General features: G+C 38.9%; 1 protein-coding gene across 2 annotated transcripts in view; it reads left to right on the top strand.

Moving 5' to 3' along the window:
• Positions 1–15486, top strand: part of eprs1 (glutamyl-prolyl-tRNA synthetase 1) — a 76214-nt gene that overhangs the window by 42307 nt on the left and 18421 nt on the right. For both annotated transcript variants that reach the window (XM_048536199.2, XM_048536200.2), the window contains 8 exons: positions 274–410; positions 3755–3962; positions 6203–6315; positions 8426–8540; positions 9232–9594; positions 10171–10401; positions 11006–11256; positions 15210–15261. In XM_048536199.2, coding sequence (XP_048392156.2) covers positions 274–410; positions 3755–3962; positions 6203–6315; positions 8426–8540; positions 9232–9594; positions 10171–10401; positions 11006–11256; positions 15210–15261 — 1470 coding nt within the window. The remainder of the gene's footprint in view (positions 1–273; positions 411–3754; positions 3963–6202; positions 6316–8425; positions 8541–9231; positions 9595–10170; positions 10402–11005; positions 11257–15209; positions 15262–15486) is intronic.

The following is a 15486-nucleotide window of genomic DNA, read 5'->3' as shown; positions in this document are numbered from 1 at the left end:
TCCAAGGCTTAGTATTAGCAGTGAAACATGCTTAGTTTGAACTGGTATTTTAGTTTGCCTTTGCTGAAATCCACAATGAATGTATAGTTTTAGGTTGTTTTGTAGTGGCAGGTTGAATCTGTGAAATCCGTACTGATGAGCAAACAAGATTTTGTGAATGTATGGTACTTACAAACCATGACGTAAATGCAAGTGTGGTACAACTGTATTTAGTTTCCTTATGAGCGTTTCTTCTTCCCTTTCAACCAAACCCCTTTTTGTTTTTATTGCCAGAATCCAGATATAGGGCTGAAGCCTGTGTGGTATGGACCAAAAGTACTAATTGAAGGAGCAGATGCAGAAACTTTCGCAGAAGGAGAAATGGTTACATTTATTAATTGGGGTAACATCAACATCACTAAAATTAACAGGTGAGAAAATATTTTTGTAGTAGATGATTTCTGTCTGTTCTTCTTTGAAAACTAAACAGTGTGACAGATGTGAAGTTGATTCATAATTTATTGCTTTTTCTTGGAAATTTTGGGTTACGAAGTGGAGAGATTCATATATAGCTTTAAGATTGATATGTATTTCCATTATGTGTACTAAGAAGGGGATTTTTAGTTCCATTTTTGATTTACGAAAGATGTGACAGGTCTGGAATTGTTACATGACACGGGATGACCAAGACAGAAAAGTTATTTCAGAAAGACAGAGCTATCCAGAGGGTCAGAGAGTGTGTGTCGGTTTCTGTCAGAGAAGCAAGCCTTTTGGAGAAACAAAAGGCCCATGCAGTAGTTCTTAGCAAACTCAAAAACTGTGGAGAAAACAGTTAAACAACAAAGAGAAATTCCAGTAAAAAGAAGCTTTTAAGATTTCAATGGAGGTAGAAGATACTAGTTTGGTTGATTTTTGTTTCAGTAAAGTAGCTGATTAGCTAGTATTTATAGGCTTTTTAAAATGAAAGTAACACACAGGTTTCAGTTGTCTTGAATCTCCTGTCTTTTTTCTTTAAAAATCATGCGTTAGGTGTAAAATTGATAATTGTGCCTGAAAAGGGAAATAATACAGTAAATTGTATAGAGCAGGGATATTTAGCAATTTAAATTAATACCTCAATATTGCAGAGATGACGGTTGGTTGATGAGTTGCAGTTGTAGCTTGTGTGAGCTGCTGAACATCAAGGTGACTCAGTGGACAAATTTGTGGCAAGTGTTTGCAGCTCAAACAACTTCATTTCAGAGTTGAGGATCTGGGGCTTGAACTGCAGACATTGTGTCCAAGTCAGGAAGGGAGAAACTTACCTGGACACTTTGCAACAAGCAATCCCACCCTTTAAAGTTAGTTAATTCAGATTTGATCTATGATAGAGGACAGAAGGGTGTGATTGTAGGTAAGGCAGGTATCGGGTCTCGAGGAGCTTCAATCCTCGTAACTGTCTGACAGCAACCAGGTTCTTGCAACTTGAGAGGATGAGAGTGGGGACTATACAAATAACGAGCAACTTGACCCCAACATCATGGCACAAGGAGCCATTAAAATAGGGGTAGAAAATAGGAATAAAGTAGTTGTAGGGGACACTATAACTAAGTGGATAGATATTGGTCTATTAAAACTGTCATTGTAAGTTCTGAAAGCTGTGTTGCTTCCCTGATGTCAGGATTAGGGCCAGCTCCTTGAAGCTGGAGAGGAACTTGAGTGAGAAGGGAGGGATTCAGTTATTGTTATCCATGTTGGTACTAACAACATTGATCGGATGGGTAAAGAGGTTCTACTGAAAGATTTTTGACCAGTTAAGAGCTAAATTAAAACGCGGAGCCTCTAAGGTGGTAATCTCATTGTTACTACTTACCCTCTGCCAATTTGCCCATGGCTAACTGGAGTAAAAGAGATAAATGCATGCCTTTAAAGACTGATGTGTGACCAATAGGTTTCAATTCATGGGGCAGTCCTGTACTGGGATGAAAGCTAAAGGCTCTGATCAGATGAGCTTCACGTAAACTGTATTTGGACTAGTCTCCTGGCAAGTCAAATAATCTAGGGCTTTAAAGAGGACTTCAAACTAATAAGTGGGGAGGGAGTGCTCAGGAGAGGCAAAACATAGGCTTGCAAAACAAAATGATATGTTGTCACTGCAGGGCAATTATTTTGACAGTGATATCCAGTGTGGGACAGGAGTATACAAACATAATAAGACAGCAAACAAGGACTAAAGGGGAGCAAAATATAAGAAAACAAAATTAATGACCCTTTACCCAACTGCACTTAGTTTTTTCTAACAAAGTAAATGGATTAATGTCATAAGTAGAGGTTAATGAGTTTGATCTTATAGTGATTATAGTGACATGGTTGCAAGGACATTAAAGTGACAACTAAATATTCAGAAGTGAACTTATGAAAACAGGAAGAGGTTGTGGCTTGCCTTTGATGATTAGAGACAGCATCAAGAAATGATCTTGGATCAGAAAGTGTTGAATTTCTATGGGTAGAGGTAAGAAACATTAAGGAGAAGACCACAGGTTGTAGATCCATGCAGGGATTGGGCTAATTTGAATCTGTTAAAGCATAATGGGACAAGTTTAATAAATGATCTGGAATTGAGAGATTACCTAAGGGGGAAGTGACCTTAGTATGGTAAATTTCATCACTCCATGCTGAGTGAGAAATTTCAGTCAGGATTAACAGCACTAACATTAAAGAAGGGAACTTACATGGAATGAGGACAGAGTTGGTTCAACTGGATTGGCAGAATAGGAGATATAAATATTTTTTAAATGGGTACAGAGTGCAGAAAGCTTGAAGCAGTGTGTTTTGGAGTTCTAGTGTATGAATCACAAAAATCAAGCAACCTAGTTCAGTGAGTAATAGGGAGGGCAAATAGGATATTTGCCTGCATGTCTGGGAAATTGGCCTATAAAATAGGGCGGTCTTGCTAAAACTATGCAAGGAAGAAGTCAGACCACAACTGAAATACGATGAATAATTTGGTCCCCTTATCTAAGAAAATATATAGTTGTATTGGAGGCAGTCCTGAGAAGGCTCACTGGGTTGGGAGGGATTTTCTTAGGAGGACATGTTGAGTGGTTTGGGCATGTACTTTTTGTTTTTCCTTGTGAGAGAGTTTAGGACCAGAGGACCATAATCTCAAAGTTTTAAAAAAAAGTGACTAGTCATAACAGATGAGGAATTTTTTTCCTGAGGATGTTCAAGGCTATGTCAGTAAGTATATTCAAGATCAGAAATCACATGACACCAGATTATAGTCCACCAGGTTTATTTGAAAACACAAGCTTTCGGAGTCTTATTCCTTCAGGTGTTAGACTTTTGAAAGCTTGTATTTTCAAATAAGCCTGGTGGACTATAATCTGGTGTAGCGTGATTTCTGACCTTGTCCACCCCAGTCCAACACTGGCATCTCCACATCAAGTATTTTCAAGGTTAAGATAAACATATATCTAATCATTAAGGGAATCCAGCCTTATGTGAAGAGATTCGGAAAGTGGATTTGAGGATTATTAGGTCAGTCATTATTCTATTGAATGGTGGAATGGACTCGATAGGCTAAATGGCCTACTTCTCCTCTTATGACCAATAAATCTTTTTTTGTTAAAAATACATTTGCAGCCTCTTGCGAATATGTTCTGTGATTGTTCAACACGACGATCAAATGTGAAAAATAAAACTTGTGGTCTATCAAGCCAGGTTTTGCTCTGGGATTTGATTTGTCCAGTGTTATTATCAGCTGAGAATTGTAAAAACAAATTTTTATTTGTAGAAATCCCGGAGGAAAGATTACATCGCTTGAGGCTAAATTAAACCTAGACAACAAGGATTATAAAAAGACAACAAAGATTACATGGTTAACTGAACATCCACAAGCTCCGTTGGTTCCCACAGTCTGTGTCTACTATGAGCATCTAATCAGCAAAGCTGTGATTGGCAAGGATGAAGATTTCAAGGAATATGTTAATCGAAACAGCAAGGTATGTTTGTTTGTAGTGAATGCTTAGTTATAGTTCTCTCAGTTTAAGGCAAGATGTTCGGTTAAAATTATTATATTAAATATTTGTTAAAAACTTAAGACACCAGGAATTACAGAGCAACTGTCATGAAATTCAATTCCCTTAATTGAACCTACCTTTTAAATAAGAGTTTACGAGCATTTGATTATGTCTAAAATTACAAAAGTAAAATTATTACTGATTCATAACATCTTCTGTGGATAATAGGATCTAGTTTACAAGATTTCAAGCCACATTTCAAACTACCCACCGGCTACATTGGTACAGATTTAGTACGTAAGAGTAGGTGGTGGCTTAAATGGTTTTTCCATTGGACTGAAAGAGAACAAAAATAGTACGTCGCAGGAGCAGGCCATTCAGCTTCCCAGGACTGTGCCAATATGTGATGCCTTTCTTAAGTAAAAAGCTTTTGCCTGTACACTGTCAGTATCCCCCTCTTCTGTCTTTTCATGTATCTGTCAAGGTGCCTCCCTAAACTCAGACTAACTGGTTCAAATCCCTGTTTGGTGAAGTAACTGGCTTAATAAATCTTGAGTTAAAAGCTCGTCACCACCTACTCTTACGTTCTAAGTCTGTACCAATGTAGCCAGTGGGTAGTTTGAAATGTGGCTTGAAATCTTGTAAACTAGATCCTATTATCCACAGAAGATGTTATGAATCAGTAATAATTTTACTTTTGTAATTTCGTCTAATGGCGAAACCACTGTCAATTGTCATATGAACTCTCATTGACTAATGGAAATCTGTTGTCTTCCTGTGGTCTGCCCAGCATGAGACAGTAATTCTTCTGTATCTAAAACAATACACTCTGGACAAAACTGAAAATGACAGTGGTGCACACATGGCCCTGTAAACCTACAAAGTCCTCCTCCCCCTAACGTCTGGGACATTTTTCCTAAACTGGGATAGCTGTCCCACAGCTTAATTGAGGAGGAATGTGATGTAGTCATTTTCCTTGAAAACAATGTCCTAGACACCAGTATCACCACTGGCGGTGGTAGCACAGTGGTATGCAGTTGCGAAGGAGTTGCCCTGGGAGTCTTCTACATTGACTCTGACCTCTTAAAGATTTCATATTATGAGGTCAAAGGAGGGCGCGGAAACCTGATTACTACCTGCCTCAGCTGATGAATCAGTTCTCTTTCTTGTACACCACTCGATGGATACACGTATTTTGGAAACCTAATTTAAACAAATGGGATTGTCTCTGTTTTAAAAGCTAATACTCACAATTGCAAGCAAGAGGAAGTCACCCAGAGTTCCTGAGATCCACGATGGTTTGGGGTAGAACTTGCCAGAATGACTGGAAGAAAAACACATTTGCTGGAAAAGCTCAGCAGGTCAGACAGCATCCGTGAACGAAAAAACAACAGCTAACATTTCGAGTCCGGTCACCCTTCCTTAGAACTTGTCAGCATGACTGTTGTTTTTCAGTCTATACTGGGAAGTCATTTGAGAGAGAAATATATATCAAGTTCCACAGTGTTGAGAAGTCTTTTGATGAAGTAACATGTGCCAAGCAGTGTAGCTACGCAAAGCATATTTTAAGATAATTTTATTGCTGTAAAAAGTTATTATTGGCTGAATTGTTAGATACAGTCAGTGGAAAAGTAGTGAAGATTTTGACGTTTTTAAAAAAAAGCAGCTGAATCAGGGTGGTATAGGACTGGAAGAAATTGAGTCATTTACTGTTCTAGAAGATGAATTGGAGTTTTAATTACTTCAAGGCCATTGGATCTATGAAAAATCCCTCTTCCCACATCCCTGGAAATAAGCTGGACTGGGTCTTGCTAGATGTACAATATCTGATGGTCTTAGAGTTGCAATGATGTTTATCTGATGCACTGATTCTGATATAAACAGCTATTAATTCTGTTCAAGCAAGGAAGAGTATTTAGGATATTTGTGCTATGTGTTTAAAAATTGAAGTATCTGTGTTATAATAAAACGTTTGTTTTCTTTATCTTAATTTCTGTATGCAATGTTGTTTTTAGTAAACCATCAGTTTCCTGTCAGGGAAATAACATTAACTGGGCATTTCTCCATAACAGTTGGGGCCACGCGATCATCAAAATTGAGTGACTTGCTTATTACTAGTTTTTTTTCCCCCCTTAACTTCAAATCTTAAGTTTTTTTGTTGTTGTTTAACACTGGGAATGGCTTGTTTGGTTTAATTGGCAAGAAAATATTTTCTTTTTCAGCAAGAACTACTAATGCTGGGTGATCCTTGCCTTAAAGAACTCAAAAAAGGAGACATCATTCAGCTACAAAGAAGAGGATTTTTTATCTGTGACCAGCCATATGAACCAGTTAGGTAAGCAATTCCCATCATCTACTTTGGAGAGAGGAGAATATGTTGACTGAAAGAATAACAAAAGTTTTCCAGTTTACGGATTTTCTGAATCTGGATGCATGATTGAGATGCACACTGGGACCTTGCAGAAATTAGACTCGTTGATCTACGTGGCAGTGGCTCGGCAAGTTTACACTTTTGATGGGCAATTCTCCCCCCAGTTACCATGTAAAAATGGCTCCCACTGTGAGCTAGAGTCAGACTTCGGACAGGTCTAGTGTATTGAGTTGAATAATTCTCAAAAATGTTGGGCAGAAAAATCTTCATTCACTTCTCTATCTCAGTCACTCTTGCTAACCTCTGCCTAACTCTCACTAACCTAACTACCTCCCCATGACTACAGCCCCTGCAGCCTCCTGAACCAACTTGCCTCGCCTACTGTGAACCCGTGACCCTGCAACCCCTGTCTCCACATCCCTGGTCACTCTCTAACCAATATGAACGTAGGTGAATGGATATTTAAACTTTGCTCACAGCAGTATAAAAAGCGAGATAATAAAGTGTGAAGCTGGATGAACACAGAGATGCTGCTTGGCCTGCTGTGTTCATCCAGCTTCACACTTTATTATCTTGGATTCTCCAGCATCTGCAGTTCCCATTATCACAGTATAAAAAGCGGTTGTGGCTTCTCTACTGCTCTGATTTCTGCTCTAAGGAAGTTCTTTTGAATGCTGTCCTGGAACATGTGTTTCTTTTTTGATGAATCCAGCAAAGTGCACTGTTTTCTGATCGATCAGAGTCAGGTGGAGTTGTTCCATTGCTGATTGGGAGATTTGGCCTTACGTTTCATTAACCGTGCAACTGATGTTAATTCACGCTTAACACACGGTAAAAAATTGTTTAATCAAATTTTTTCCATCAATAATAAAATCAAATAAGTGCAAAGTACTGGACAGTGGGGATCTGAAATTAAAACAGAACTGCTGGAGAAACTCTGTGTAGGCAGTATCCGAGTAGAAAGAAAACAGTTCATAGATCCATATAGCATGGAAATAGACCTTTTTTGATCCGATTTGTGCATACCAATCAGGTTTCCTAAACTGAACTAGGCCTATTTGCCTGCACTTGGCCCATATTCCTCTAGCCTTTCCTTTCTACAACCTGTCCAGATGATTTTTAGCTGTTGTAATTGTACTGTCTTCCACCATTTCCTCAGGCAGCTCATTCCATATAAGCATCACCCTCTATGTGAAAACATTGCACCTCGCGAACCTTTTAAATCTTTCCCCTCTTACCTCAAACCTATGCCCTCGAGTTTTGAACTCCTTAGCCTAGGGAAAAGACCATGGCTATTCGACTTACCTATGCCCGTCATGAATTTATAAATCAATATAAGGTTACAACTCAGCCTCCAGTGCTCCAGAGGAAAAGGTTGCAGCTCTATCCAGCCTCTCCATATGACCCAAACCCTCCAGTCTCAGTAACATGCTTATAAATCCTCTTTTGTACCCTTTCCAGTTTAATACCCCTGCTACAGGAAGGATGTTACCAGAATTGTTTGCAGTACTCCAAATGTGGCATTACCAGTGTTTTGTACAGCTGTAAAATGATGTCCCAGTCCTGTGCTCAGTGCTGTGACCAGTGAACACAAGTGTGTACACGCATCCTCACTAACCTGTCTGCCTGTGACTTGCTTTCCAGGAACTAGAGTCCAAAATGAAACCCCCTTCTTTCTTTAACTTTTATTTCTTTCTCTCTGAATGCTGCCAGAGCCGTTGAGTTCCTCCAGCATCCCGTTCTCATTATTGATAAAATTGAATTTGTATGAACAGTAAGGGCTTGTTGCAATTTTTTCTCGTTCTCCATCTACCACATCTTTCATGTGAAAGCAATGATGGTGTCTAGAATATGGCAGATTATTCAATTAAATATTGATCTACAGCATTGACAAACGTTGAGACATCTATATGAAGCACTGTTTTGATTTCCATATTTGGGACCAGTTCAACACAAGAATTTTACACAATGAGGTTTCCATGTTCAAAGAACCTGTATGTGGTAGGTTTTTAAGTTAAGTCTCTGGCTCAAAACTTATTAAATACCAACCCTATACCCTCCTGTCTTGATTTAGTCCATATAGTTGCAAAGAGTCACCTTGTGTTTTGATCTACGTCCCTGATGGTCATACCAAGGAAATGCCAACATCTGGTTCCAAGGAGAAGAGTAAATATGATGCAGTTAATATGGTAAGATTAGCTTTTGAATAAAATTGAGCATCTGTTAACATTAAGGCTTATTTCTAAACTTGGCTATAATTTTATGAGGGGAAAGTTGCCTTTTTTGTGTCCTTCCACTTTGATCGCATTCGGAACAACATTATTTATTCATTTAAACCTGCCTTAAAAGTTTTTTTTTTAATGATTGAACAACCTTTGGCAAGTCAGTGTTGCAAGTAGAGATATGGAACTGAATCCATAAATGAAGGATGATGATCTCAAGTTGTGTGCATATCTGTTAGGACTTGCTTTTAAGTAAACACAAAGTCTGAAGTTTTTTTTCAGTCATGATTGGTAATATCGTTATATGGAAGGATATAACACAAAAACTTTAAATTTCAGTTGTGGGTTCATTAGAGTGTTGTTTCATTTTCTTCCTTTAGACTGTCTTCTGTATGCATGGTGCATAATAGACTAAAAAGATGTGTTTTGGCTAGTTTAGACAACTGGATTGCAGACAGTAAAGAGACATTGTGACCTTTTCATGATTAACACATTAATCATGGGGTAGAATTGAATTTAAAATAAATTAGCACATACAAAGATTCTAAGTTTTATGTTCCTTGTTAATGTGATTGCATACAATGTATAGTTTAACAAAGATAACCAAAATAACTTAAAACATTGTACATTAATTAACTTTTATCACAATTTTCTTCAGATTAAAGCTGACTCTGCATCATCTCCTACTGTATCATCTCATGCGGACTCCTTAACATGTGAGGCTGTTGACCCTACTGCACTTTACAACAAAGTAGCTCAACAAGGTGAAGTTGTACGTGAATTAAAGGCAAAGAAAGCATCCAAGGAAGAGGTGGATGCAGCTGTAAAAATACTTTTGAGCTTGAAGGCAGAATACAAGCAGCAGAGTGGTACTGAATACAAGCCTGGAAAGCCACCTGCAGCTACTGTTAGTCCTGCGTCCGCACCAAAAATTTCAGATTCAACAATTAGGATTCTGTATGATAAGGTGCATCAACAGGGAGAGTTAGTTCGAAAGCTCAAAGCTGACAAAGCCCCAAAGGTATTTTCTTCTGCCATTTTCAAAGTCTTTAAAAATAATACTATTTATGTATTTTCCTTCAGCTAGTTATAACCTATGAAGAAATGTTTTGTGTGAAGTTATTCTTTTCCACTGACACAAAATGAGGGCACCAAACTATTGTGATTTGGGCAAAACTACTGAATTACAAGTCCGTGTGCCAGTTGAAGGGTTATTTGAAAACAGTCCTCCACTTGATCTTGGGTTTACATCTCTGAAATATTTTGGAATTGTATTTAAGACAGCTTAAGACAATATAATTCCATTTATTCTATCATAGAATGTAGCTATTGCTAGCAACATCAGCATTTGTCCATTGCTAAGGGAATTCGTGGTGAAGTTGAAAATGGGGGTCAAAAATATGTTGTCTTTCAGCCTGGATTTTCTCTGTTCTCTGAGCCTGCTTTGTGGAAAGGTGGAGAACGTATCAGTGACATTTGTTTACTTCAAGAATCTTGTATTTCATTCTAGTTACAAAGAGAGAGATTCATAAACGACTTTCAGAAACAGTGTATCTTAATCTTGCTCACCACTTACTTGTCTTGCTTTCTTTTGTAGGCTATGTTGGATGAGGCAGTAAAATCACTCTTAGCCTTAAAAGTGGAGTATAAACAGAATACTGGTGAAGAGTACAAACCAGGGAAGCCACCTGGTACACCAGTTGTGTCAGAAAATTCAAACATTATCTCCACTGCAGAAGCAACAGGAGTTGATGAGAAAACACTGCACAGCAAAGTTGCAGAACAAGGAGATATTGTACGCAAACTTAAAGCAGAGAAAGTTGCTAAGGTAATAGCTCTGAATTTTTTGAAGTGGTGTACCAACAAGTTGCTTACCCTTTCAGATAAAGGACAAAAAAAAGCCACACTATTTCATGTCAGATTTTCAAGCAAATGTGTGCCCACCTTTCTCAAATGTGTGAACATTGTTTGATGTAGAAAGTTACGAAGGTAGTAGAGCTTATAAGAAAAAAAAACATTTGTACAATTACACTGAAATTTGGATACAAAATCCTGTTAGAATCCTGAATCTTTACCATGTTGCTGAGAAATATTTCTTTATCCAAGTGCTTGGTAATCTGGTTTCTCATGAACAGTTTTCAGCACTCATGTTCTGGTAAGACAAATGACCAGTCTCTGTTAGAACAATTGAAATACACTTTTTGGATAAGTCAGGGGGACCTGTATTTTGTGTCCAACTAGTGATCCTGCATTGTTATATCCGTTATTCCCAGTCTAAACAAATGTGAATTAGATGTTCCAGTTTTGGATGCCGATGAAATAAGTGGGTGTTACATTTTCATGCAGTAGGAAATTTGTTAACTTCCTTATTAAACTTACCAATTTTCTTAATTTTCAGACTTATAACCTCATTCTCTGATTAACTTTTCAAGGCAGTGATAGATGCTGCTGTGGCTGTACTTCTAGATCTGAAGAGCCAATATAAGACTTTAACAGGAATGGAGTATAAACCAGCTGCAAGTACAGATGGTGACAACAAAAACAAAAAAGAGAAACAAAACAAATCGGAAAAACAGAATAAATCTGACAAATCAGAGGGACATAAAGATACAGCAGAAGAGCAGGAGAAGGGATCAAGTAACGGAGGTGCAGGTGAAGGCCCAGGACCGAAGAAACAAACCAGGTGAGTAAGCACAAAGACAAATTCAACTCATGTTGGGCCTCCAATACTTTGAAATATAGAAAACAGGAGCGGGAATAGTCCATTTGGCTCTTCAGGTCTTCTCCATTTTGCTAGTGAAGCGTGGAGCATTGTAGTCAGAATTCTCTTAATTAGTGATATTATGGTCAGACCCCAGGTGAGGTTCTTGATTTTATGACAATACCTCAAACCGTTAAGCTCTCAAGTGAGGAGGGTTGAACTGGTTCCTTTTCTTTATTTACTACTGTGCCTGTTCATTGCAATAAGATTAACTTAAAATGGATCCCTATACTGGTAGAAACCTTTCTCCCAGGCCAAATTAAGTTTTGCATTTAAAAACGAGTCAGTTTAGCTACAATTTCTAGAATTGATAGAATGAGTTTATTAGTCAGCTACATGTTCAAAGAAACACACACACCCTACAGATTGGAAGCAGGCCATTCAGCCCAACGAGCCCACATTGACCCTCTGAAGAACATGCAACCCCCACCCCCACCCTGTCCCCGTGACCCTGCATTTCACCATGGTGCATCCATCTAACCTACTCATTCCTGCACAGGATAGCCAATTTAACCTGGCAAATCCACCGATCCTGCACATCTTTGGACCGTGGGAGGAAGCCCATGCAGACACAGAGAATCTGCAAATTCCCTACAGTCACCCGAGGGTGGAATTGAACCCAGGGAAGTAGAAAGAGCCTGGAAGGACCGGAGTCCCAGCTTTGTTCCAATTATTGTCCATCAGATTTGTACAAGTGCCATTTTCCCCAGAGCCAGTCCCATTGTCTGATCAATCTGAAACCATGCATTCATTGGCTTTATCTTCCAACTGCTGTACTCACTTGCACGCAACATTGGGTATAATCCAGAAATTACTGCTTTAACAGTCCTGCTTGCTAATTTTCTATGTAATCCCATAAACTGTGATTGCAACACCATACCTCTTCCTACATTTGATAATAGCACCAATGTGGAACAAGACCTCCTAGCTGTTTGCTGCTGTTTCTTTACCCACCCTCCCCCACCCCACAAGAATGTCCTGCAATCTTACTATGACATCTTTGATTCTAGTACCAGGGAGGCAACAATTCATCCTGGAGTCATACAGTGATGGATGCAGAAATGTCTGGCTATTCCTCTAATAAAACCAATCAAACCACTTCTTTGCTCACTCTCTTGACCTGTCCAGGTCCTTCTGCAGCTTCTCTGCTTCCTTAACACTACCTGTCCATCCTCCTTTCTTTGTGACTTTTGCAAATGCAATAACAATGCCCTCAGTTCATTCATTCAGATCATACGCTATGGGTTCTTATTTATTTAGCGACTTTCTCTGTAGCACCTTGTTAAAGGCTTTCGGGAAATCCAAATAGATGATGCCCACTGGCTCTCCTTTGTCTAATTTGTTTGTTGCCTTCTCAAAGTATTGTAACAGACTTTTCAGGAATGACCTCCCCTTGATGAAGCCACTCTAACTCAGCTCTATTTTACCATGTACTTCCACGGACTGTGCAAACTAATCCTTAATAATGAACTGTACAATTTTACTAACAACCGAAGTCAGGCTAACTGGACTATAATATACTGAGTCTGTCGGGAGCGGTTTTGGTGAAGGATGGAAATGCAGTTGGAGAGTCATCAACTGCCACCTCAACATCGCTGACAGCACTCTCCTCCAACCCCTTTTCCTTGTTCTCTTAATGAGTGTGTACTTTAAAATACGCTTAGCTTTATATTAAATTTCATCAGCATTCTTTATACTCATAATTACACTCGTCGGACAAAGATTCAAACAGTGCCCAATGTCAACTGCACATTCACCTTCCCTACCACACTTTATCACTTCGAGTTTTGCATCTAATGTAATACGACAGTAGATTTTTTTTCGCACTGCCCTTGCTACCTGTGCTCACTGTTGAAGGATTGCAACAATTTATATGATAAGGACTTGTGGAGATGGCAGTTGCACAGACATAAGTTACAAGTTGTGCGCCACATCACAAATACATGAGCCTGGGCAAATGGTACGCCCTGCTCCCCAAACAGTTGGTGATGCAAGTGCAGAATTATATAAATTGCAGCCATTCATATCATGGACCCCTTTGAAAGTACTAAAAGAATTACTCTGATAGAAATATAAGAATTCAAAAATAGGAAGAAATTATTAAGTTCACGGAGCTCAACTGTGTAACAATTCGAGCACAAAAGCTCGAAACGGTGACAAGAGTACCAGCTCGTCACTTTGGAAAGAGAACCGATACACATTGTTTTCTAATTCTTAGTTGTTTCCTAGAAAACTTAAAATCAGTCAGTTGCATAAATCTACCATAAAAATTTAAGCACAATTTTTCTTGTCAGTTTCTTGGAGCAATTTAATGCTGGTGTTCCAACATCCCAAAAATGATTATTTGTAAAATTTGGGACAATCACATAACATTATGAGCTCGATTTGCAATAATTAATGCCAGTCTAAGTTTACTCTGGGAACTTAAACTATTCTCCAAGCGTTTGAACCTTTATTTGGAAACCTTTTGCTTTGACTTCTGCTTTTGTTTCTCATTTGGAACGTTCAGGCCTGATGAGAATTTCCATTTCTTGGTCCCATGGACAGGATGCATGAAGTGCTTAATGTGTCAACAATAAATTATTCCATTTCTGACTTTGCTTGATTGCAAACTTTCTTTGTAATTGACACTGCAATGGACTTGTATGTCACTGTACCCATATTATACGTTTAGACCATGTGAAGAAATTGAAGCACTCCGACACGGACATGGTGAGAACGTGCAAACTCCACGCAGGCATCAGCTGAAGTTGAAAGTGAAGTTGGGTCATTTTTGCTGAAAGGCCCCAAAAATGCTTGGGTCAGGCCTGGTAGGAAATTGAACCCCGGTCTCCCTCGTGAAAGGTGGGGATACTAGCCACAATAAAATGAGGGCATGAGGTGCAATTGCCCCTTAAGCCCTTTACGTGTGCACAAATCAAATATAATTGCTTAAGTTTCCAAATTCTACTTCTGTTGCTTAGCCCACAGTCATCAATACCATAGCATCACAAATTCACGTCTGAATGCTTCTTAATGTCATCACGATATCTGCCTCTGGGACACTTGCAGGCAGTGGCTTCCAGATTCCAAACACCCACTGGCTGAAAGCATTTTTCTGCAAATTTACTCAAAACTTCCTTCCTCTTACATTAAATCTATGGTCCCTGGCGCTCGATCCCTCCATCAAGGGGAAGTGATTACATGAGTTTACCCAATAAATATCACTCATTATTTTGTACATCTCCTCTGCTCTCAGGAAAATGACCACAGTCTGTTTGACTTCTCTTCATAACGGAAGCTCTTCTGTGCAGACTTTCCCCTGGTAAATCTCTTCTGCAGTTTCTGGTGCTATCACATCCCACAATAAATTTGAGCTCGGACTCTTTTCATTGGAGAAAAGGAGGAGGAGAGGGGACCTAATTGAGGTATACAAGATAATGAGAGGCATAGATAGAGTTGATAGCCAGAGACTATTTCCCAGGGCAGAAATGGCTAGCACGAGGGGTCATAGTTTTAAGCTGGTTGGTGGAAAGTATCGAGGGGATGTCAGAGGCAGTTTCTTTACGCAGAGAGTTGTGAGAGCATGGAATGCGTTGCCAGCAGCAGTTGTGGAAGCAAGGTCATTGGGGTCATTTAAGAGACTGCTGGACATGTATATGGTCACAGAAATTTGAGGGTGCATACATGAGGATCAATGGTCGGCACAACATTGTGGGCTGAAGGGCCTGTTCTGTGCTGTACTGTTCTATGTTCTATGTTCTAAATATGTTTATTGTTTTTAGTTCTGCTGCTCTTCTGAGACTAGAAATGCTAAATATAAAGTGTAGAGTTGGTTCAGTTGTTAAGTATATGTTTTTATGTATTAATACTAAATGTTATCGTTTTCTTTGTAGATTGGGGATTGAAGCAAAAAAAGAAGAAAATCTAGCAGAATGGTATTCACAAGTAAGTGCTTTTTAAAAAATGCCACCTTAAGTAAATTGTATTTGAATTATTTCAGTAAGACATTTATTTCCATTTAGTTATTAATGGGCATTTTTAAGTGCTTTTCTCCTTTCTGTATCTTGTCGAGTAGGTATCTTAATTTCTGTGCGCTGTTACTGACGCTGACCTGTAGCCCTCTGAACTGGCAGCACTTCTCTCTGGTCCAACATTAATATCATCATCAAA

Source organism: Stegostoma tigrinum, chromosome 9, assembly GCF_030684315.1.
Source record: "Stegostoma tigrinum isolate sSteTig4 chromosome 9, sSteTig4.hap1, whole genome shotgun sequence".
NCBI lineage: Eukaryota > Metazoa > Chordata > Chondrichthyes > Orectolobiformes > Stegostomatidae > Stegostoma > Stegostoma tigrinum.
The sequence above is the reverse complement of the archived record's forward strand: the minus strand, read 5'-3'. Positions and strand labels throughout refer to the sequence as shown.